Below are 23,256 nucleotides of genomic sequence, written 5' to 3'. Positions count from 1 at the left end.
AGCCGATGCTCATTTCGACAGAGCCTATTATTTTCCGGCAGGCTCTGACGGCGTAACCAGATCACAGCCATGCTGCCCCCCCCCCAAAGCCTCCATCGTAATGAGGCTTTCACAAAAGTGCCGCAGTCAATTAGTAAGAATGACCAAAAAAAATGGAGTTCTTTGGCTGTTTTTAATTTTTATTTATTTATTTTTTCTTTTGCACACCTGCCTACTAATCTCGCCATTCCGCTGAGCTGGCATAGCCCACGACGGTGACTGAAAAATGTAGTCTTTAAAACGTAATAAAAAGTGGCAGCACACCCGCTCTCGGATTACCTCATTTAATTTTTGGGTTCGTGTCGCTCGCTTGACGGTACCGAGAAACAAATCAAACGGCAAAGAGAACAAAGCCGTGCGATGAGGTGGAACCTCCTGGAAATGACAACGGCTTTCCATGGGTGGTGGGGGGGTTAACATGTGGTGAGTCGGACGGAAAACGGGCGGCTTAGGGAGATTTTTTGGAGAGAGGAACGTTTCACAAGCTTCTCTTTATGTGTTCTTTATCGGTGGTCCCTCCAAACAAGTCTGAATTAGCGTAGGCCGCCCTAATGCGGGGTGTTGAAAAGAAATGTATTGAATAACTTCATGAGCTAGGATTTCCTAATAAACAAGAATAGCATAAATATGTGCTTCAATTGAAATGTTTTCAATCGTTAAAGAAAATGTGTCATTTTCACTCAGTGATTAGAACATTAGAACAATCTAGATGAGAACAGGCCATCCAGCCCAACAAAGCCTATCTACTTATTTAAATGATCCATAGGGGGCTAGACCCCTAGTGAAAGGTCAAACATCAAAAATAACCTCAAATTCGTAGTCGCTGACCTTGGAATAGTCTAAAACGATACCCCACATGTGTATGTTTGACATTTGTCATTTTTAACATACTGGGGGTGTCTCTTAGAGGGCTAGGACCACCGGTAAAGAAGCAAAGACACGATCGTAGTTGTGATGAGTGACATCGAATCAGCATAAAATAACACTCCATGTGCCTACATTACCAATCTTCATTTTTTTGTAAACTTTGTGTGAGTAACTTTGACCCCTGGTATCCCATTAGGGGGGTCGGATGATGTGGCCTGTACAACTTCAACACCTTATGATCATTTTTGCTGAAGATACCTCTTGCTTTATCCTTTAGTATAAGGGTGGCAATTCCTGAACAAAATGTGTTTATTTATTTATTTTTGGGGGGGTCTCCAGAGGTAAAACTGGGATGGGGGTGCGCAATGTCTTGCATAGGTAGACATCAAGATCAAGTCTAATGGGGTGTCATATTAGACGAGAACAGGCCATTCAGCCCAACAAAGCTCGCCAGTCCTGTGCACTTAATTCCTCCAAAATGACATCAAGTCGACTTTTGAAGGCCTCTAAAGTCCTGTCCACCATACTACTTGGTCACTTATTACATGTATCAATGGGTCTATATGGGGGTATTTTTGTACCTGTGAGTCAGGAGGGACGAGACAACAAGAACAGACATCTAGGTTTGGTCCCATCCCCAGTCTGTGTGAAGTCTGTCTATTGCCGTGCCATGTTCTTGTGAGGTCTTCTTTCTCATATTTTCTTCTATACCCCATAGATGTTGTTTGGTAGATTAATTGTCCACTCTAGACTGGTCCTGTCATGGCCAAACTATGGACTGCCACCTAATCTAGGCTTGAGTTCCCTTCCGAAATCATCTTAAAATGTATAGCATTTGCCCGTTTCTTGTTCCATATTCCAAAAATGTGCAGGTTAATGTAATTGTCCACGCTAGATTTGTCCCAGTGCAGATGTTGTTCTGTGATGGTAGCCTGCTGTTTTCCTGTTCATGGGGAAATACACCTGAGATAATGGGAGCACTGGAATCAACAGATGGAAGGATTTAGACAGCCCAGCATTGACTCGGTTGTAGAATACTCTGGAGATGGTGGGCAGCCAATTGGCCGAGGTCTCCAGGACAATGACGGCGTCCGATTTTTGTCTATTATAACTAACCATGGACACCAATTTCACCTGGGATTCTTCTAGCTGGGAGTTTTTGCTTTCCTCTCCTTCACTGTCAGCAGTTAATTAATGGAAAGATATTCCATTTCGAGTACAGTGGACCCTTGACTTACAAACTCAAATTGTTCGCGAGGGCGGGTTGTAACTCAAGTTGGTTGTAAATCAAGACTATTTTTCCCATAAGAAATAATGGAAATACCCATAACGTGCTCCGAACCTCCCACAGCAACACATACTTAACCTTTTCTTAATAAAAAAGGGTTGTATAATGAGCATAATTTACCAAAACACCAATAATTTTTATAATGTACTAACCAAAAAGTTATAAAAAGTGCCTAGTCTACTAGAAACAACAATTTCACGCTGTACTCACCATTTAATTTGACATCTTTGGGCTGCAGGAAGGGAGGAGGAGGAGAACGAAACGGAAGGTGGTTATGGTTTGGAAGGAGCCTCCTGATGCAAATCTTTTCTTTGTAAAATTGTCGAGATGGTGGATTTCGACATGCTGTACATATTAGCGAGATCGGTCACACGAACGCCACTCTCATATTTCCGCACAATTTCCTTCTTCGTTTTGATTGTGATCGCTGTTTCTCAAGTTAATAATGACAGTAGTCGAGCACTCAGTTCAAAGCTGGCCGTGTTGTGAGCTGCTGTAATAATACACACCAAAGCAAGCCGGTGCTGACTCAGCCTGATGACATCATCATGTGCCGCGCCAGCCCGCTAGCTAACATCCCTTAACAATCGCTTTCTTTACCTTCGTTACCTTCTCTTCCTTCCTTAGCAATTATGCGTCTTGCTTGCCATGGTCTTAGTGAATTATATATATAAATAAATCACTGCACTGACCGAAATCACATCCACAAGCACATGTATCTGGGCTCCGACTGATGCTTATGAACGCTCTCGGCTGTCTGTTTACAATCGCACAAGCGGATACACGTGACCGCATTCGGGTCGTAACGCAAGATGTTGGTCGTAAATCAAAACGAAAATCAAGTTGTTCGCATGTCAGGCCGGTCGTATATCAAGGGTCGACTATAACTTTATTTCCTATCTGTTTAAACAATCTTTATGATTATTCATTATGTACAGTCAGCTGTTGCGATTTGCAGATTTACGATTTGCGGATCCACCTATTTGTGAGTTTGTCACCAATAATAAAATGGAAATTATTTTGTACGTTTTGCAGCCTCCTGTGGAAAACCACACACAAGGCTGTAGCAGAGCTACTTAAATTGGACTACAAATCCCAGCAGCCCCAGGAGTGCTGTGTCATTGGGCAGCTTCAGCACTTGCCACGAGGGCTTCTGAGTTAAACAAAATGAGGGCTCTAGTCTCAACCTCTACAAATCTTCACTTACGTCGGTAGGACAAAACAATTGCGTAACTTTCAAGTGACTGTTCACAGGGGGATTTCCATTCTTAACTCTTAACGCCATCATCTGCAAAACTGGACTGTGTCGCGAGCGTTGATTGTTTTGTGCTTAGTGTTTGGTTGGATTTCTTTTGCATCTGTAATATTAATCACTTTTGTCATTCACTACAAATAAATATACACAAATTTATTATAACAAGTTAAATTTTGTAAAAAGTTAAAGTTCAATGAAAGACTACAGAACAGCGTACTTTATCTGAGGGACATCAGCAGCCAGCATCTCACACGTGATTCGCTTACACGCCGTTCATTCTGTCTCATGTTTCTCTAAATTTTTTTTCTTATTATTTAGCATGATAGAAGTAGAATATACAGCAATCATGGGCCCAAAACGTTATTTGTGGATTTTTGCATTCATGGGGGGTCCTGTGTCCCTAAACCCCATGAATTTCAAGGGATAACCTGTAATTAATAATCTGGAAAGTTCACAATGGCATTTTACTTGACAACTTGTTACAGAATCTGAGCCTACTCTTCGTGAAGAGTGCAAGATAAAATAATAATAATTTGATGGAATGACCCCCAATCAAGGCTCGGCCCCACCTCTCGTCTAGTATGATCTGTGCAAAGTGAACAGCATGCTCTCCCCATGTTCATCTTACAAAAATGAAACGTGCAGGTAAGGTTGGCGGTTGACTGTAACTTAGAGTGCCCAGTAACCGACTGCCACCCCATCCAGCGCCAACTCCTTTTGTCTGCCTTTATAGACCCCAGGACTAGAAAAATGAAAGAATAACCGTTTTAATCGAAACATGAGAAGTAGACTGTGATCGGTCGGAGACTGACCTCCTCCGCACTGGACGCTACACTCCTCCCAGCTGCTGTGAGTCCAGAAGAAGACCACTTCGGACTGCTTCTCCACCTCCGTCTCATTCTCCGCTGTCTCATTTACAGAGATCGTGTATTCGTAATGGATTCCGTAATTTTGGTCATGGAAGAGAAGAACCTAAAACGAAAACCAAAATTCTTGAATGTCAAACAGTACGCCCCTTGAATCTGTCATTTTTTTGAAATTGCGTGCTTTCTTGAAGCCACTTGGGCCTAATGCAGTTGAGACCCGGCCACCATGACTAATAATAATGCGTAATGTTTCAAAATGAAGAATATTTCTTCACATTCTTGGTCTATATGTAATTTTGCCCCATGAAAAATGTGGTTAAAAGCGAAGCATATTTTATACATTTAAATAGCAGGGAGCAGGTTGAGGAGACCCTGGAGAGGTGGAGATCTGCTCTAGAGAGAAGATGAATGAAGGTCAGTAGGACCACCAAGACAGAATACATGTGTGTGAATGAGAGGGAGGTCAGTGGAATGGTGATGATGAGGGGAGTAGAGCTGGCGGAGGTGGAGGAGTTTAAATACTTGGGATCAACAGTACAGAGTAATGGGAAGTGTGGAAGAGAAGTGAAGAAGAGAGTGCAGGCAGGGTGGAGAAGAGTGACAGGAGTGATTTGTGATAGACGGGTATCAGCAAGAGTGACAGGGAAGGTCTACAGGATGGTAGTGAGACCAGCTATGTTATATGGGCTGGAAACGGTGGCACTGACCAGAAAGCAAGAGACAGAGCTGGAGGTGGCAGAGTTAAAGATGCTAAAATTTGTATTGGGTGTGATGAGGATGGACAGGATTAGAAATGAGGACATTAGAGGGTCAGCTCAAGTTGGACGGATGGCAGACAAAGTCAGAGAGGCGAGATTTTGTTGGTCTGGACATGTGCAGAGGAGAGATGAGGGGTATATTGGGAGAAGGATACTAACGATAGAGCTGCCAGGGAAGAGGAACAGAGGAAGGCCTAAGAGAAGGTTTATGGATGTGGTGAGAGAGGACATGCAGGTGATGGGTGTAACAGAACAAGATGACGAGAACAGGAAGATATGGAAGAAGATGATCCGCTGTGGTGACCCCTAACAGGAGAAGCCAAAAGAAGAACAAGAAGAAGAAGAATAAATGACCAGCCCACTCTTGGTTTTTTTAATGGTCCTAAGGGGTACCGGGGAGTCCCATTCCATCTTTCCACCCATTACATTGAGGATGTACTCCCACTAAGCCTATTTTGTTCCGTACCGTGTCCAAGTACGTCTGTGCCCCACCAACCACCCTACTCCCCTGCCGGCCTGCACTCTGGGCTCTCCCGCGCTTTCGACATCACCATGTGACTTTGTGTAAAGCCAAAACGAGATCCGAACACCGAGTGACAGCATGCCATCTCAAAATGATTTCATTTATTTTGTGGTGGTTCTGGATGGCGTTCTGCACCCGTACAGATTTATTGAGTCTGCGGCACAGCGTTTTGCTGTTAATCGTGCTGCACGTACGAGATTTTTACAATGATAAGGGAGGAATATGCAGCTTTTCTTGCCATCTACAATTCACATTCATGTGTAAAGGTGGGAACAAAAACCTGTTTGTAACTCAAATGGAGTTGAAAGAAGGGAGAATTGCATTCTCTGACTTGTTGCGTCATTGACGTCCTGTCTGTTTTCCATGCTCGGACATGTTTAGCAATCACACTGTTCCTGAATGCTACTGAACCGTGCCTGGGAACACCTCTTCCAATCGGTCCAGGGCATGGTATGGTGGGCCTGGCATGGGGCGATCATGTTAGTCAAACAAACTAGACTTTGACCCTGTGTGAAGTTTGCATGTGCCTCCATAAATGTGCTTGTTAGATGAATTGTCCCCTCTAGACTGTTACATGTGGACAAATGTGCTCGGGCACGGAACGAATTGCCAGTGTGAGTACACCCTGAGTCTGCAGAGATGTTTAACCAGCAGCACCCAGAGTGTCCTCTGACTCTGCGCTTGGTTTTAGTTTTGTTTTTTTATCACCTTTTATGGTTTTTTGGTAATTCTCTCCGTCTCTGTTTTGTTTTACCCATGCCTTCACATCACAGTTCCCTTGTCGGACCCCCTTCAGTTTAACCTACAGGGCAGACCGGATGGATGATGCAGTTGATACGGGTCTTGACAACCCAGGGACATATGCTGTTGACTTCGGCTCAGCGTTTTTACACAGTCATCCCTGACCTTTCTCACCTCTAAGCCCACCCAGAGCTCCATCCCTGCCTCCATCTTGCCTTGATCTGTGTGAGGTTTGCATGTGCCCCCCATAAATGTGCTTGTTAGATGAATCGTCCCCTCCAGACTGGTCCTGCATGGGTGTAACTGTATTAGTTAATCTAGTGTTGGCCCCATCTTCATTTTGGTTATATGTGTGAGAAGTTTGTAGGGTGGGCACTGTATCCCTCACCCCCTGGCCCCCAAATCCTAATTCATGACAAATAGAAAACAGCAGGTGACATTGGGGAAACCTCCCCTCTAGCTCCTGTACAATTGCGACCCCACTGCTTTTCTGTTACTCTATACTAATGACTGCAAATCTAAGGACCCCTCGGTCAGAACTCTTCAATTATGTGGATGACACAACCACCGTCATTGGACTCATCAGAGTCTCCGTGCCAAAGGGAAGCCGAGCAGCTCGCCATTTGGTGTGGTGAGCACAATCGGCAACTATAGACACTCGGAACTTGAGAGATGACTGTGAACTTCAAGAGGGCCCCCCAATAATCGCCCCTTCCATACATAACAATATTGTGACAGTTGCTGGGCTGGTAGTATCACTTCAAGAGAGGCCCACCGCAGGCAGGCTGAATTATGGGAGGTAGCAGAGGAGGAGAGAATGGAGACAAAACTGACGGCCATTATGAACCACGCTGCACATCCTCTCTGGGGCACACAAACACGGAGGACTTTCAGCCAACCTATTACCCAGCAGAAATATGGCAGAACGCCACCATGGAGCCTCACTGGGACTTCCATGTCAGAAAGGGATTCTGGTGGAGGTTGTGACCATAGTGTGTCTCTCAAGCAGAGGAAACTGTGTGGGGACCCAATCCAGGTCTTCTGAATTCTCAAAGGCGTTGACAAAGTAGATCCAGCGGGATTCGATCCGATTAAACGGTGGACCGCGTACTCGAGGACAACGGTGGAAATGAAGGGGAAGAGCATTCAGGACTGAAGCCATGGAAGCTCTTCTTGACGGGAAATCTGGAGGGACTACTGCAACATGGAGTGGAAGCAGAAAATTCAAACATATGGAGGTGTTGTTGGTGCAGCTTAGCTATAAGCTAAACAGACGAGCAACAAATGGACTTCTCTGGGGTCTTCAAGTGAGTGGGACCACTGAGTCATGTGGGATGGAAAGAACATATTGGCTTGTGCCCACTAACGAGGAGGTGTGCTCACCATAAGAGCTGACTGAAGCCGAATAGAAAGAAACGTGACCATCAGAATGACCGACTGGCCGCCAGCAGTTTGTTCCCCTCTTGCGGTCTGTCTGTGTGTGTGTGTGTGTGTGTGTGTGTGTGTGTGAGTGAACATGCTTCACCAGAATCCCGCGGCGAACTGAATTTGACAAATACCTCTTTGAGTTCAGCCACGTCTCCAGCTGAGAACAATTTTCGGCAATTTGCTGACCGTGTTTAACTCACGAGGGCTCGCAAATGCGTTTTAGGTTGGGGGGGGGCACGCGGAGAAGCACCTTCACATTTCCAACAGGCGTAACGGCTTTGTGTTTATGGGGGTGAGCCCGTTTGCCGTTTTTGTTTTGGTCTGAAGGCCCCCAGCCCCGGGTTTAATAGTACCGAATGCAATGGAGCGTGGCAAGCTTCAAAGCGAGGATGGCCTTGTTAGAGGGGATTTGCGCTCAGCAATTAAAATGTGTTTTTGTAAGGCCACTCGTTAATTGTATGGCTTCTTTCAGTCCGTATTGCCATTTCAAAAAAACTATCATTTTAATACTCCAGTTTTAGGAGGTAGGCAGATATATATGTACATGTAGCTCGAATATCAAAAATACAAAACAAGGTGTGTGTAAGCGTTAGATAACATAGCTAAGGTGATTCGAGCTGCCTGCCCCTCCTCGAGCATTCAGTTTGCTGGCACGTCGTCATCAGTGTGAGGTGTGCGTGATCTCCTCGTGTCTGTCTCTCTGCTTCCAGGTACTCCTGCATTTCCCCCTATAAGCCCCAAAGACACGCAACGTGTGTGCATGTGAGTGATGGCCTGGCACTCCCTCCACAGCCTTGCACACACTGCTGACAGGATGCGCCCCACGCCAAAACTGCTCTAAGCTGCATTAAGCAGGCATGAGAATGTTACTGTATGTTGTGCATATTATATGACATTACCATAGAGGGGCTTCCTGCCCAGAGCTTTTTCCTGCCTTGCACCCAGTGGCACCAGATTAGGCTCTTCCTCCATCATCATCATCATCATCATCCTTATAGAAAATATATTAAGCAGCTTTTGAGAATGCTCTGTGATGTCATGCTATGTCATTTTAGGTGAGTTTACGTGATGTTATGTTTATTGCATAATATTATGGACTGGCGCTCCCCTCCAGGGCTGTTTCCTGCCTTGCTCCCAGTACTGCCAGGACCAAGCAGGTCTTAGAATGTTCTGTGATGTCAGGTTACTTGATATGTTATGTTAAGTTATGTCATGTTATTTCATTTTACATGTTATCTTATGTAATAGGGCGGCACGGTGGCACTGCTGCCTCGCAGTTAGCAGACCTGGGTTCGCTTCCCGGGTCCTCCCTGCGTGGAGTTTGCATGCTCTCCCTGTGTCTGCGTGGGTTTCCTCCGGGTACTCCGGTTTCCTCCCACAGTCCAAAGACATGCTTAGGTTAGGTGGATTGGCGATTCTAAATTGACCTTGGTGTGCGTTTGTGTGTGTCCTGTGGTGGGTTGGCACCCTGCCCAGGATTGGTTCCTGCCTTGTGCCCTGTGTTGGCTGGGATTGGCTCCAACAGACTCCTGTGACTCTGTGTTCTGATTCATCGGGTTTGAAAATGGATGGATGGATGGATCTTATGTAATATTATGTTCTGTTCCCTGCCATTTACCAAGTACTGCCAGGATAATCTCTGGGACCCTCAACCCTAAACTGCGTTAAGCAGGTTTAAGAAAGTTACGTGATATCCTGTGATGTCATGGCAGGACATATTATGGGATTTTAAATAATGATATCATGTATATTACAGTGGTGTGAAAAACTATTTGCCCCCTTCCTGAGTTCTTTTGCATGTTTGTCACACAAAATGTTTCTGATCATCAAACACATTTAACCATTAGTCAAATATAACACAAGTAAACACAAAATGCAGTTTTTAAATGATGGTTTTTATTATTTAGGGAGAAAAAAAAATCCAAACCTACATGGCCCTGTGTGAAAAAGTAATTGCCCCTTGTTAAAAATAACCTAACTGTGGTGTATCACACCTGAGTTCAATTTCCGTAGCCACCCCCAGGCCTGATTACTGCCACACGTGTTTCAATCAAGAAATCACTTAAATAGGAGCTGCCTGACACAGAGAAGTAGACCAAAAGCACCTCAAAAGCTAGACATCATGCCAAGATCCAAAGAAATTCAGGAACAAATGAGAACAGAAGTAATTGAGATCTATCAGTCTGGTAAAGGTTATAAAGCCATTTCTAAAGCTTTGGGACTCCAGTGAACCACAGTGAGAGCCATTATCCACAAATGGCAAAAACATGGAACAGTGGTGAACCTTCCCAGGAGTGGCCGGCCGACCAAAATTACCCCAAGAGGGCAGAGACGACTCATCCGAGAGGTCACAAAGACCCCAGGACAACGTCTAAAGAACTGCAGGCCTCACTTGCCTCAATTAAGGTCAGTGTTCACGACTCCACCATAAGAAAGAGACTGGGCAAAAACGGCCTGCATGGCAGATTTCCAAGACGCAAACCACTGTTAAGCAAAAGAACATTAGGGCTCGTCTCAATTTTGCTAAGAAACATCTCAATGATTGCCAAGACTTTTGGGAAAATACCTTGTGGACTGATGAGACAAAAGTTGAACTTTTGGAAGGCAAATGTCCGTTACATCTGGCGTAAAAGGAACACAGCATTTCAGAAAAGAACATCATACCAACAGTAAAATATGGTGGTGGTAGTGTGATGGTCTGGGCTTGTTTTGCTGCTTCAGGACCTGGAAGGCTTGCTGTGATAGATGGAACCATGAATTCTACTGTCTACCAAAAATCCTGAAGGAGAATGTCCGGCCATCTGTTCGTCAACTCAAGCTGAAGCGATCTTGGGTGCTGCAACAGGACAATGACCCAAAACACACCAGCAAATCCACCTCTGAATGGCTGAAGAAAAACAAAATGAAGACTTTGGAGTGGCCTAGTCAAAGTCCTGACCTGAATCCAATTGAGATGCTATGGCATGACCTTAAAAAGGCGGTTCATGCTAGAAAACCCTCAAATAAAGCTGAATTACAACAATTCTGCAAAGATGAGTGGGCCAAAATTCCTCCAGAGCTGTAAAGACTCATTGCAAGTTATCGAAACGCTTGATTGCAGTTATTGCTGCTAAGGGTGGCCCAACCAGTTATTAGGTTCAGGGGCAATTACTTTTTCACACAGGGCCATGTAGGTTTGGATTTTTTTTCTCCCTAAATAATAAAAACCATCATTTAAAAACTGCATTTTGTGTTTACTTGTGTTATATTTGACTAATGGTTAAATGTGTTTGATGATCAGAAACATTTTGTGTGACAAACATGCAAAAGAATAAGAAATCAGGAAGGGGGCAAATAGTTTTTCACACCACTGTATATGTGTTGGTGGCCCCTCTGGGGCAGTGCTGCCAGGACAGGCAAAGGCCTACCTGAACCTTAAATTGGATTAAGCTGGGGTGGGAATGTCATGTGATGTCACATTATGTCCTCTGATTTGATATGTTGTGATGTCATGTCATCAAGATTTGGCAAGTTATGTGGCATGATGACTTGTGATGTCCCCTCTTGTCACGTCATCTTGCTATGTTCAGTGATGTCATGTTATTTTATGATGATGATGATGATGATGATGATGATATCCATGAAGCAGTTTTAAGAATGTCGTGTGATTTTTATGTTAGATCATGTAATTTGATATGTTGTGATGTCACCATGGTTTGGTATGGTATGTGATGTTGCTTCACATGATGCATTATGATGTCATCTTCTGTCACACCATCTTGATTTAATGTGTTCAATGACGTCATGTTATGTCATCTTCCATGATATCTTATGGATGTGTGTCTTATTTATGGCCACCTTAATGCTCAACTGCATTAAGCAGTTTTAGGAATGACCCTAATGGGATTTTAACTAAGGAGATATTATGTATATAATATGTTGTTGGTCTATAGAATATGAACCCAGTGGTGCCACCATAGGCTACGGCCTTCCTCAACCTTGAACTGGATTAAGCAGAGCTTCGAATGTCATGTAATGCCATGCGCTGTGAGCTGAGATGTTGTGATGTCATCACGGTTTGGTATGTTATGTTCGGTGACATGTCTGGTGATGTCATCTCCTGCCACATCCTCTTCACTGGCTATGTTCAGTGATGTCATGTTATGTCATCTTACATAATGTTATCTAATGTATTTCTGGGCCCTTCAGTTAGGCAGTTTTAAGAACGTTAGGTTCTGTGATATGATGTCATCATGCTTTATTTTGTCATGTAATATCATAATAGGGTTTTAAATAACGAGAACATGTATGATATATGTGTTGGTGTGGTTTCCAGCCTGGTACTCAGTGCTGCCAGGGTAGGTCTACAGCCTTCCTTAACCTTGAATTAACCAGAGTTGAGAATGTTGTGATGCCATGTTACGTTCACATGTTATTTGATGTCATGGTGGCAGAGAATTGTATGTCCTATGCTGTGATGTCATCATGGTTTGTTGTGTTATGTGATGTCATGTTCTGTGTTTTGAATGCTTTCTGCTGTTATGCCATCATGGAACGGGATGTGACTTTATACTTATTATTTACAAGCACCCCCTTCCTGGTCCAATTTCCTGCCTTGTGCCAAATGCTGCCAGAATAGACTCCGGCCTTTCTCAGCCTTGAACTGGATTAAGCGGGTCTTTTTATGTGATGTTTTGTTATGTGATGTGTTAATGTCAGGTCATCATGATATGATATGTGATGTCACATTATGTATATTATGGCCAGACCCAAACTCATAACATAAATAACAATATCTATCCATTATCCAACCCGCTATATCCTAACTACAGGGTGGTCACGGGGGTCCGCTGGAACCAATCCCAGCCAACACAGGTCGCAAGGCAGGAAACAAACCCCGGGCAGGGTGCCAGCCCACTGCAGGGCACGCACACACACACACACACCCCAAGCACACACGAGGGACAATTTAGGATAGCCAGTCCACCTAACCGGCATGTCTTTGGACTGTGGGAGGAAACCCACGCAGACACGGGGAGAACATGCAAACTCCATGCAGGGAGGACCCGGGAAGCAAATCGGGGTCTCCTAACTGTGAGGCAGCAGTGCTACCCACTGCACCACCGTAATGCCCCTAAATAACACCATCCATCCATCCATCCATTTTCTAACCCGCTGAATCCGAACACAGGGTCACGGGGGTCTGCTGGAGCCAATCCCAGCCAACACAGGGCACAAGGCAGGAACCAATCCTGGGCAGGGTGCCAGCCCACTGCAGGACACACACAAACACCAAGCACACACTAGGGCCAATGTAGAATCGCCCAATCCACCTAACCTGCATGTCTTTGGACTGTGGGAGGAAACCGGAGCGCAGACACGGGGAGAACATGCAAACTCCACACAGGGAGGACCCGGGAAGCAAATCCGGGTCTCCTAACTACAAGGCAGCAGTGCTACCCACTGCACCACCGTGCTGCCCCTAAATAACACCTCAATCTAATAATTAGTTACAATGTGAGGGCCATCGCCATGTTCAACACGTGCACGTTGTCTTCTCCGGGGTCCTTAATAAAGACCGCGTGTTCTTTTGGCAGTTCCCTTTAACGTCTGTAGTGTGTCCAGCCCGAGTGCGTGGCTTTTCCAGAGATCACAAAGCATTAAAGGAAATCACCGTTCAAGGCTCCACACCAAGGCTGAGTGCAAGTCGTCCCCGGAGAGGGCGAGCTTAACGCTAATGACTTTACCATGAGATGCAGAGGCGTTTTAGTGGGTCCCTTGGCGGACATTTTCTCCCAGAGTCCTCTCCTCACATAGCGGACGGTAGTGCCAGCGATCTGAAACTCCCCGGGAAGCTCAATCTTCCAGTCGTTGTTGATGGATCTCTTACTGGAATCTTTTAATGCTGGGGAAATTTCAAAAGAGGGAAGCCATCAATGCTATGAACTGTGAGAAATAAGGAACAACAGATCATCCGGTACAACACATTCATTTTGTTACACAAGAAAAATGGCTTACTTTTATTATTAATTTATGGTCAGTCTAGTTCAAATCAAATAAGAACTCTCAAGATATTGTTACATAAACTGCCACTAGGGGGCACCTTGATCTTCTCCTACTCGATCCATACAGCTCAGTCCTGCACCTTCTCATTCATTTGTTTATCCAGGACTGGGTGAAGGGGGCAACAGTCTGAGCAGGGTGCCCCGTATGTCATTTTACCCAGCCACACTTGATAAATCCTACTGCGCCATCTCAAGGTGTTCCCAGGCCGTCCAGGGGAAACGATTCTCCCGGTGGGCTCTGGGTCTCCTCCTAGCTAAAACTTCCTCAGGGAGGCATCCATGTTGGATATCCAAACCACCTCAATTGGCTCCTCTCGATGCGGAGGGTCTCCTGGATATCTGTTTTTTTTTTTTTTGTTCACCCAATCTCTAAAGGTGGGCCCAGCAACCCTGCGGAGAAAGCTCATTTTGGCCGCTTGTTCCTGCGCTCTTGTTCTTTCAGTCGTTACCCAAAGCTCATGACCATAGGCGAGAGTGGTCATGTAGATCATCTGGTAAACTGCGAGCTTTGTCTCCCTGCTCAGCTGCTTCCTTACCGATCGCCGCCCCTATTCAGCTGTCGATCTCGCCATACCTTTTCCCTCTCGTTCGTGAACGAGACTCTGAGGAAACTGAACTCCTCTGGCTGAGGTGGTAACTCAGACTTGGACAGTCCACCTTTTTTATCCTGCTGAGCACCACGACCGCAGGTTTGGGGTCGGTGTGCTAATCCTCCTCCCTGCCTCTTCACACTCGTCTCAATGTGTGCTGGAGTTCACAGCCCGATGAAGCCACCAGGACCACGACGTCTGCACTGAATCAATTCTAAGACCACCGAACTGGACTCTGTTCCCAGCTACACCTGGTTTCTCTGTCCATGAAAAATCACAAGCAGGACTGGAGACAAAGCACAGCCCTAGCGGAGTCCCACACAATATGGGGACAGTGCTCTCACTGCAGTTATACATGGACTGAATAGCCCTTATCAGGGGTCCCGAAATCTCTAACCCTTCCCGCACCCAATACCGAATCTCTCGAGAAATGCGGTTTCGCAGGACCATCGAGATGCAGACATACTTCAGAATATTATTTATCCCAGGCACACACAGTTACGGACCTGAGGATGTGACAATCGTCTTCTCGTAAGACTGGTGTAGCCATTCTGAGTTCACTGTGGGAATCGAGCACAGAAGGTAACGTGTAAGTGATCAACCAAAGCTGGGACACCTGTCGAAATTGTTTCGCTGTCCCCGGTGTCTGACACATGCGCCAACCGTCCATATGTGTGAGCATCGTCTTGCAACTGCAGTTCTGGTGACGATTAGCGGTTGACTGCGTTTTACGCCACTGGAGGACCCGTTGGACAGACTTCCTGTGCACTATGACCCTTGGCCCAGCCAGGCACAATAACCCCTTTTTGCCAGTCGTTCCTCTCTGCTGTTTGGCCCAGTTTTTGAGGGGGGGGGGGAACCAAACCCACGTGACAGAGCTTTACTCCTCGCCACTCTACACACCCCGTAGCCCTCGCCACCGCTGTTTGTGGGACGGTATTCATACGGGGGTGAACTCTATTGGGGTCTGAAGTGTGTATCCCCATTTTTTTGACCGGTGAGCTTAGTTGTTCTGATTAAACAATAAAACACAAATGAATACATCAATAAACTAAACAGATGTGGTTTTAACTAGCCTGCAGGACATAAATCACTGCTACATGTTTCAGGCAGGGATTCAGTTTCCCCGACAGAAAACCTTTTTGAAACTTTGCAGCTGCTGCCCCAAATTTTTCAAAGTACCTTTGAAGACGTCTAGCCTGAGCCATTCCACAATAACGGGATTTGTAGAAAGGCGGAAATGGCCAGGTTGTAACGTCCTGCCTAGGCGCGGAGGGTTGGTAAGGGGTTAACTAAACAGAAGCCATAAGAAGAGCTTTAGGGTGACCCCCCAGTCCCACATCTGGATGTTCTGTGCGTCCGCCAAATGACTACTTAATCAAATGTACAACGTTTCAGCACACTTCTCTCCAGACGGGCACGCCGCCCAGGCCTGTTAAGTCTTTAGCACGTGCGCATGCTGATATGTACGGCGTCGTGTTTAAATTCGACCAGACAAGTCCCAAAACTCTCATTATTGTACTCTGTAATCAAGGCCTTCAGATCGGATAACGTACCGCTTCTCATTGTGTTGCTTGAGGGATGGCAATTATGGCAGAAGAAAAGCCAAACGGAGGAAGGCAAAGCAAATTACAGGCATGTGAAAAAGTAAGTCCACCCCATGAAATATGCCTTTCTTTTCTAACATATGTGGATAAAAGTATGATTTGGTTTCCATTTAAGGAGCATCTATTAAAAAAGGAGATGTAATGGGAGAAAAAAAAAAAGGGGCAACATTTTATTGAATGAAAAATGGACAGATATGCCATTTCCCTCGGTGGAAAACGGGAAGTCCACCCTTGGCTCATGACTGGCATTGCCCTCTAAAGTCGGCATTTCCTTTAACTGCCTGGCAGACTCGGTCAGCGTGACATTGAGACAATTCTCTTCCATAGGGGTGTCTTTCATGCTCGGCCCTTTTTTAAATCCCCCACCCGCAGCAAGACGACGGGATTCCAATGCAGGCTTTGACTGGGTCACTCCAGAACCCTCCATTTCTTTCTTTTTGGTCATTCCCTTGTGGGTTTTGAGTCGTTTAGACTTCAATCATCTCACGGAGTCTCAAATTATCCTCCAGCGCCCCCTCTGGTACAATAAAGAATTCCTTGTGGATTCTATATGATGTTGAACCACCCAGGCCCTGATAATGCAAAGCAGCTCCAAACCAGAACATTTCCACTGCCAACCCTACATTTTATGGTTGGCATTGGGTTCTTCTGGAGGAAAGGGCTTTGGTTTTCGTCAAACATGTAACAAATAACTTGATGTCTCATCTGTCCAGATCACACTGTTTCAAAAGTCCCAGTTTATTTTTATGGGCAAACTTTAATCTTGCCCTGAAGTTCTTTCCATTTTCTCCTGGCACAACTCCCATATACAGTTAGGCCCATAAATGTTGTGACAGAGAGAACTTTTTTCTCATTTTCGTTCTGTACATCACCACAATGAATTTTAAATGAAACAACCAGGATGGTCCACCTTCCACCTTATATTAGCAGGGAGGTGACCATCTTTCCCAAGCTGCTCTTCCTATTTCAAAGCATCCCCATATACATTAACAAATCATTTTTTAGGAAATTAGACACGGATGTGTACGATGGTCCAAAAACAATTTGCAGGAGGGAAAAAAACCTTACCCAGAAAGCTGTGCACGGGTTTCCCTTCCACCACTTTGATTCTCCTTGCTCCTGATTTCATTTATTTGGAATTTCGAAACATCAACTCAGCCAGAGGGTGACTCTGCCATGACCTTAAGCAGAAGGCGGCATGGCACTACCCAATTTTTAGTTTTATTACTAGGTGGCAAATATGCAAGCTATAAAGACCTGGACATCAGCACAAAATATCCACAAGCCTGCAACAGAAATACACTCTTGCAGTATTTCTTTATAGCCCTTGCTCTGTGGCTCAGTTGATACAAACTACCGTCATTACACTAAAAATCCAATTACCCTTCATTCTCTCAGAGTATGGAACCAATGTAGGAAGCACTTTAAGACAGAAAAGCTTTTATCTGTTGCACCTCTGCAGAACAACCACCTTTTTTCCACTCTCTCAAACGTAATACACTATTCAATGTCTGGGATTAAAACACTTAAGGACTTGGACACAGATAATGTCTTTGCATCCTACGAACAGTTGCGCTCCAAATACAACTCGTCATCGACACAATTCCTCCACTGCTTTCAAGCTAAACCTGCCCGATTTTACCTCACCTTCCACCTTGTTCTATTGATCCCCCGTGTTCTTGATGAACTCATTTTGAAGTCCCAGTCTCGATCCACTGGACTGATTCCCTTCATCATTTTAAACACTTCACTCAGGTCTCCTCTTCTTCTCCTTAAGGCTCAGCTCTTTTAATCTTTCCTCATAACTCGTCCCCTGTAGCCCTGAATCAGCCTTGTTGCTCTTCTCTGGACCTTTTCTTGAGCTGTCATATCCTTTATGGAGCCTGGAGACCAAAACTGCACCCAGGACTCCAGATGAGGCCTCACCAGTGTGTTATAAAGGTTGAGCAGCACCTTCTGTGACTTGTAGTCCACACGTCAAGGCGCTATATAACATGACATTCTGAACACTGTCAGGAAGCCGATAGCTTAGAGTGCACTACGACTCCTAAATCCTTCTCATAAGGTGGACTCTCGATTTTCAGACCACCCATTGTGTATTCAAACCTTACATTTTCACTTCCTATGTGTAATTCTTTACATTTACTAACATTAAATTTCATCTGCCACAAATCTGCCCAAGCCTGTCTGCTCTCCAAGACCTTCTGTGATGATATAACGGATTCTAAATCAGCTAATCCACCTATCTTGGTATCATCTGCAAGCTTAACCAGCTTGTTCCTTATATTCCTATCTAATTAATGTATATATATATTAAAAATATCAGGGGCCCCCTGCTGGTCACCACTCTTAACATCAGCCAATTCTGATGAGGTTTCTCACACCATCAGCCTCTGCTTCCTGTGTCTGAGCCAATACTGCACCCATCTACTCACCACACCCTGAACTGCCACTTCTTTCAGTTTGATGCCCAACTTCTCATGTGGCACCTTATCAAATGCTTTCTGAATCGTTTGGATTGTAGGGCCCGCTATGTTGCTTCCTACACAACATTTACCACAAGTAGACTCCAAGTTCTAGAAACATCTCGACAAGGATTAAAGCAAAAAGGATGGACCTGAGCCTAGGGCCTGGATACTTGTAGGAATGAGAGATTTCAGTTTTTGATTCTTAATAAATGTACAGTCCTTTCTGAACACGTCTTCACTTTGTCATTATGGGTTATTGATTGTAGACTGATGCCAAGTGTCTCCATTTAAAATGAAATCTACAACACGGCGTCCAGAAAGTGAAGGGGTCTGAAGGCTTTCTGAATTCACTGTAAGTCGTCATCTTGAGCAGTGCCCATCTCGTTTGGGCACTGGGAACAAGGCAGGAACCGGTCCTACACAGGCTTGTGGGCCATCATCACAAAACCTGCTTAAAAATACAAAAACTGACATAACTGGAAAATGGCCCAGAAATCTGCCGGACGCTGAGTGCGGACCCTTATAGAAAGATCCATTTCAAGATACTCGGTGGGTGTAACCCTGCAGTTTAGAAGCCCGTCTGCATTCTTGTCTCATGCCCAAAATCACAAGATGCAGACAGAGTTATATAATAAGTGGGGCGAAAAAAAAAATGAACATTTCTTCCAACGTGCGCGATTTTCTGGGCCTCCGAAGTGTTTTATTGCTTTGTGCCCTTTGGAAAATAATCTAATTTTCTTTCTTTCATGTGCAGCATTCATGAGGAAATTGGAGGTGGGGGGGAATGCAGTGGATTATATAAGTAAGTTTTCATTTTGGATTTAAACCTGTAACCTCTGCCAAAAATGCCACTGTATATTTATTTAATTTCAAGTGCTTCACATTTCACAGTCTAGAGTTTCTGGAACAGCAGTGAACGGGCAACGGCCGGGGTGTGCCATGGACGCAGGGCAGGCCAGGCTCTGGAATGTTTAATTCCTATTTATCTAGCCCACCTTCTAATTCACTGAAAGAACTTGCTTTATATACTGGATATTTTATATATATATATATATATATAGTGATATGTGCCCGGCTTATCATCCCGGCCAATACCCCCAGGCCACCAGATGGAGCCCTTCCTGCAGTACGGAGGAGCCCCGAAGACCACCAGGGAGTCATGGGACATGGAGTTTTCATACAAGACCCTGCTGGATACCTCAGGGGCCGCAAGAGGGAGCTGCAGGGAGGAACAAAGACTTCTTCGTGCCCTATGACCCGGAAGTTCGTCATAGGAAGAGCGACGGGCTTCCGGCGTGAAAAGAAAAGACTTGTACCTGACCCGGAAGTGATTAAGAATCACATGGACTGGGGATTGGGAACACTTCGGGTCAGGGAATATAAAAGGACTGTGGGAGCTCCCAGACGACGAGCTGAGCTGGGTGGAAGGGTGGCAACGCGTCTGAGAGCTGGAGGATTGGTTTATTGTGAATAGTGATTGTTTATATGAGTATTGTGGAGGAGAGTGTGCTTTGTACACTGTGGCAATTAAATAAAGTCAACTGTTGGACTTTTACCTGGTGTTTGGAGTCGTGGACAGGGGTTCAAGGGAGTGAGAGCGCCCCCTATCTACCACATATATATATATATATATATATATATATATATATATATATATATACACTAATAAAAGGCAAAGCCCTCACTCACTGACTGACTCGTCACTAATTCTCCAACTACCTGTGTAGGTAGAAGGCTGAAATTTGGCAGGCTCATTCCTTACAGCTTACTTACAAAAGTTAGGCAGGTTTCATTTCGAAATTCTACGCGTAACGGTCATAACTGGAACCTACTTTCGACCATATATACGGCCATAGCCTGCAGCTCGGTCGCCGTGTCAGGCGGAGTTGCGTCCCGCATTATCACGCCTCCCACGTAATTGAGTGCCTGCCCATATAAGGTAAATATTCGCGGGAGAAGGACTGTGCTTATGCAAACGAAGACGAGATGGTCTAGTGTTTGGCATAAGCTCAGCGAAAGTGCTGGGTCTTCGCTGACATTAAATAAAGCAATGGACATTGCAAGATCACACAAGAGAGCGGCTCACGTGAACTGACTGTGAACGCAGTACATAGAGAACAAGCAAGAGCTCCAAAGAGCGCTGAACAAAAAATGCATTACACAATTGAGAAGGCAGCTAAAGAATATGAAGCGAGTGACGCATACAAGCATATTCATAAGTGCAGCTACTGCGGAAACAAAGCACGGTATAAAACGTAAGTTTAAATTAAGTTTATAGACACGCTCCTACTGCCGTTCGTCATACCTACGACGAATGCGATATTCGCGAGATACAAGTTTAATGAGAAGACACGAGGTATAAACGAGACATTGGATCACTTTCTAACGGAGTTAAACTTGCTGGTGAAGGACTGCGCTTATGCAAACGAAGATGAGATGGTCAGGGATAGAATAGTGTTTGGCACAAACTCAGCGAAAGTGCGAGGGAAACTTTTAAATGCTGGGTCTGAGCTAACATTAAATAATTGCTGGTGAAGGACTGTGCTTATGCAAACGAATAGAAAGCAAATGTTACGTTATTTTTAAAATGTTTCTTTTTCTTTTCCATAACTTCTTTACCACACTTCTTCTCTGCTGCGAAGCGCGGGTATTTTGTTAGTATACCTGTATATATAAAAGCCAAATACCACCGACTCACTCATCACGAAATCTCCCGAGTCTTGAGGACTTGGGACTTGAAATTTGGAATGTAGGGTACCCTTGGCCAATAGGTGCTCGCTAAGAAACGGTTTTAAAAATTTCGTGGTCGAAGCGCAAAATTTCTTATAGTTTTTTAGACCCCTTTGTATGTCTGTCCGCTTTTCACGAGAAAACTACTTAACGGATTTAGATTGTTCAATTTGCTTGAACATTCTGGCTGATTTTGCGACTTCTCTCATCACGCTAAGTATCATAGTTCGCTTGCGGTACCGATTTATTAGTGCGAATCCAGCAGAGACTCCCCGGGGGGCAGGGCCCTCTTCACTCACGCGTCTGCTTCGTGGCATAACCTTAACTCCGCTTAGTTAGCAAATGAGAGAGAACTACTTAACGGATTTAGATCTTTTTTATTTTTACAATTTGCTTGAACATTCCAGTTGATTTTGTGACTTTCTCATCGGGCTAAGAATCAGAGTTCGCTTGCAGTACTGATTTATTAGCACAAATCCGAGAGAGACTCCTCGGGGGGCGGGGCCCTAATCACTTAATGAGTCTGCGTCAGGGAGTAACCTTAGCTCTGCTTAGTTAGCGAATGAGAGAAAACTACTTAATGGATTTACATCGTTTTTTTTTTTTACAATTTGCTTGAACATTTCGGTTGATTTTGCGACTTCTCTCATTGTGCCAATAATCACAGTTCGCTTGCATGAGCGATATATTCACGCTAATCTGAGACAGAGGCTGCGGGTCGAGGGGAGGGGGCGAGAGTGACATCAAGGAGTGGGGAGCCAGGCGGGGCCTCCTCACTGTCCTGTTTCACTAATACGCGGGCGAAGCCGTGGGCAATGGTGAGTTGGAGCATATAGCACATGTCTGCCCACTTTTCACGAGAGAACTACTTAACGGATTTAGATCAGTTTTTTTTTTTTTATAATTCACTTGAACATTCCGGTTGATTTTGCGACTTTCTCATCACGTTAAGTGTCAGGGTTCACTTGTTGTACCAATTTATTAGCGCAAATCCAAGAGAGACTCCTCGGGGGGCGGGGCCCTCCTCACTCACGCAACTGCCTTGAGGCGTAACCTTAACTCCACTTAGTTAGCAAATGAGAGAGAACTACTTAACGGATTTAGATCTTTTTTATTTTTACAATTTGCTTGAACGTTCCAGTTGATTTTGTGACTTTTTCATCGGGCTAAGAATCAGAGTTCGCTTGCAGTACTGATTTATTAGCACAAATCCGAGAGAGACTCCTCGGGGGGCGGGGCCCTAATCACTCATGAGTCTGCCTCAGGGCGTAACCTTAGCTCTGCTTAGTTAGCGAATGAGAGAGAACTACTTAACGGATTTAGATCAGGTTTTTTTTCTATAATTTGCTTGAACATTCCGGTTGATTTTGCGACTTCTCTCATTGCGCTAAGAATCACAGTTCGCCTGCAGGAGCGATATATTTACGCTAATCTGTGACAGAGGCTGTGGGTCGACGGTGGGGGGCGAGAGTGACATCAAGGAGTGGGGAGCCAGGCGGGGCCTACTCACCGTTCTGTTTCACTAATACGCGGGCGAAGCCGCAGAGGACGGCTAGAATAGATATATTTTAAAGAGGCCTCTTTTTTGTTATAATTTTCCCCAAAAATACATTTCCATGGGCTTGCTTTTTTTAAATTAATAATCATCATCATTCGTAATTTAATGCAGTGTGTTTCACGTAAAAAGCAGCCTTGCCGAAAAATTCCAAAAATAAATAACAGATACTCCGCATTTCCCAACACATTAAAAAAAAACTGTGGAGGTGCACCGCGGGCGAATTTTAAAAACCAACCCCGGCCTCCCAGAAGGCAGTGGAATTCATCACCACGGGCACAGTGGGCACGCCAAACAACTCAGGTACGATTTGAACCCAGGAGTCTGGACATGTGAGGCTGTGCTGCTCAGCGTTGCACCCCAGTGTGCCGCTAACACTAACCAGGAGATGGACTAGGACAAGGGAGAAAAACATCTGGGAACAGCAGACCCAAGAGCACCAGCATTGGTGCGACAGGCAGAAATGCCAAAGTAGGAACCAACATCGATCCTGTACA

At 44.9% G+C, this 23,256-nt stretch overlaps 1 protein-coding gene across 2 annotated transcripts in view; it reads right to left on the bottom strand.

Moving 5' to 3' along the window:
- The window catches only part of adamts17 (ADAM metallopeptidase with thrombospondin type 1 motif, 17), a 176,769-nt gene that overhangs the window by 33,096 nt on the left and 120,417 nt on the right, over positions 1-23,256 (bottom strand). For both annotated transcript variants that reach the window (XM_039772720.1, XM_039772721.1), the window contains exons 17-18: positions 13,492-13,649; positions 4,262-4,421 (exon numbers count right to left, since the gene is read on the bottom strand). In XM_039772720.1, the coding sequence (XP_039628654.1) occupies positions 4,262-4,421; positions 13,492-13,649 (318 nt within the window). The remainder of the gene's footprint in view (positions 1-4,261; positions 4,422-13,491; positions 13,650-23,256) is intronic.

The sequence above is a fragment of the Polypterus senegalus genome, chromosome 12, assembly GCF_016835505.1.
Source record: "Polypterus senegalus isolate Bchr_013 chromosome 12, ASM1683550v1, whole genome shotgun sequence".
NCBI classification, from domain to species: Eukaryota; Metazoa; Chordata; class Cladistia; order Polypteriformes; family Polypteridae; genus Polypterus; species Polypterus senegalus.
This window is presented reverse-complemented; position numbering and strand designations above follow the sequence as displayed.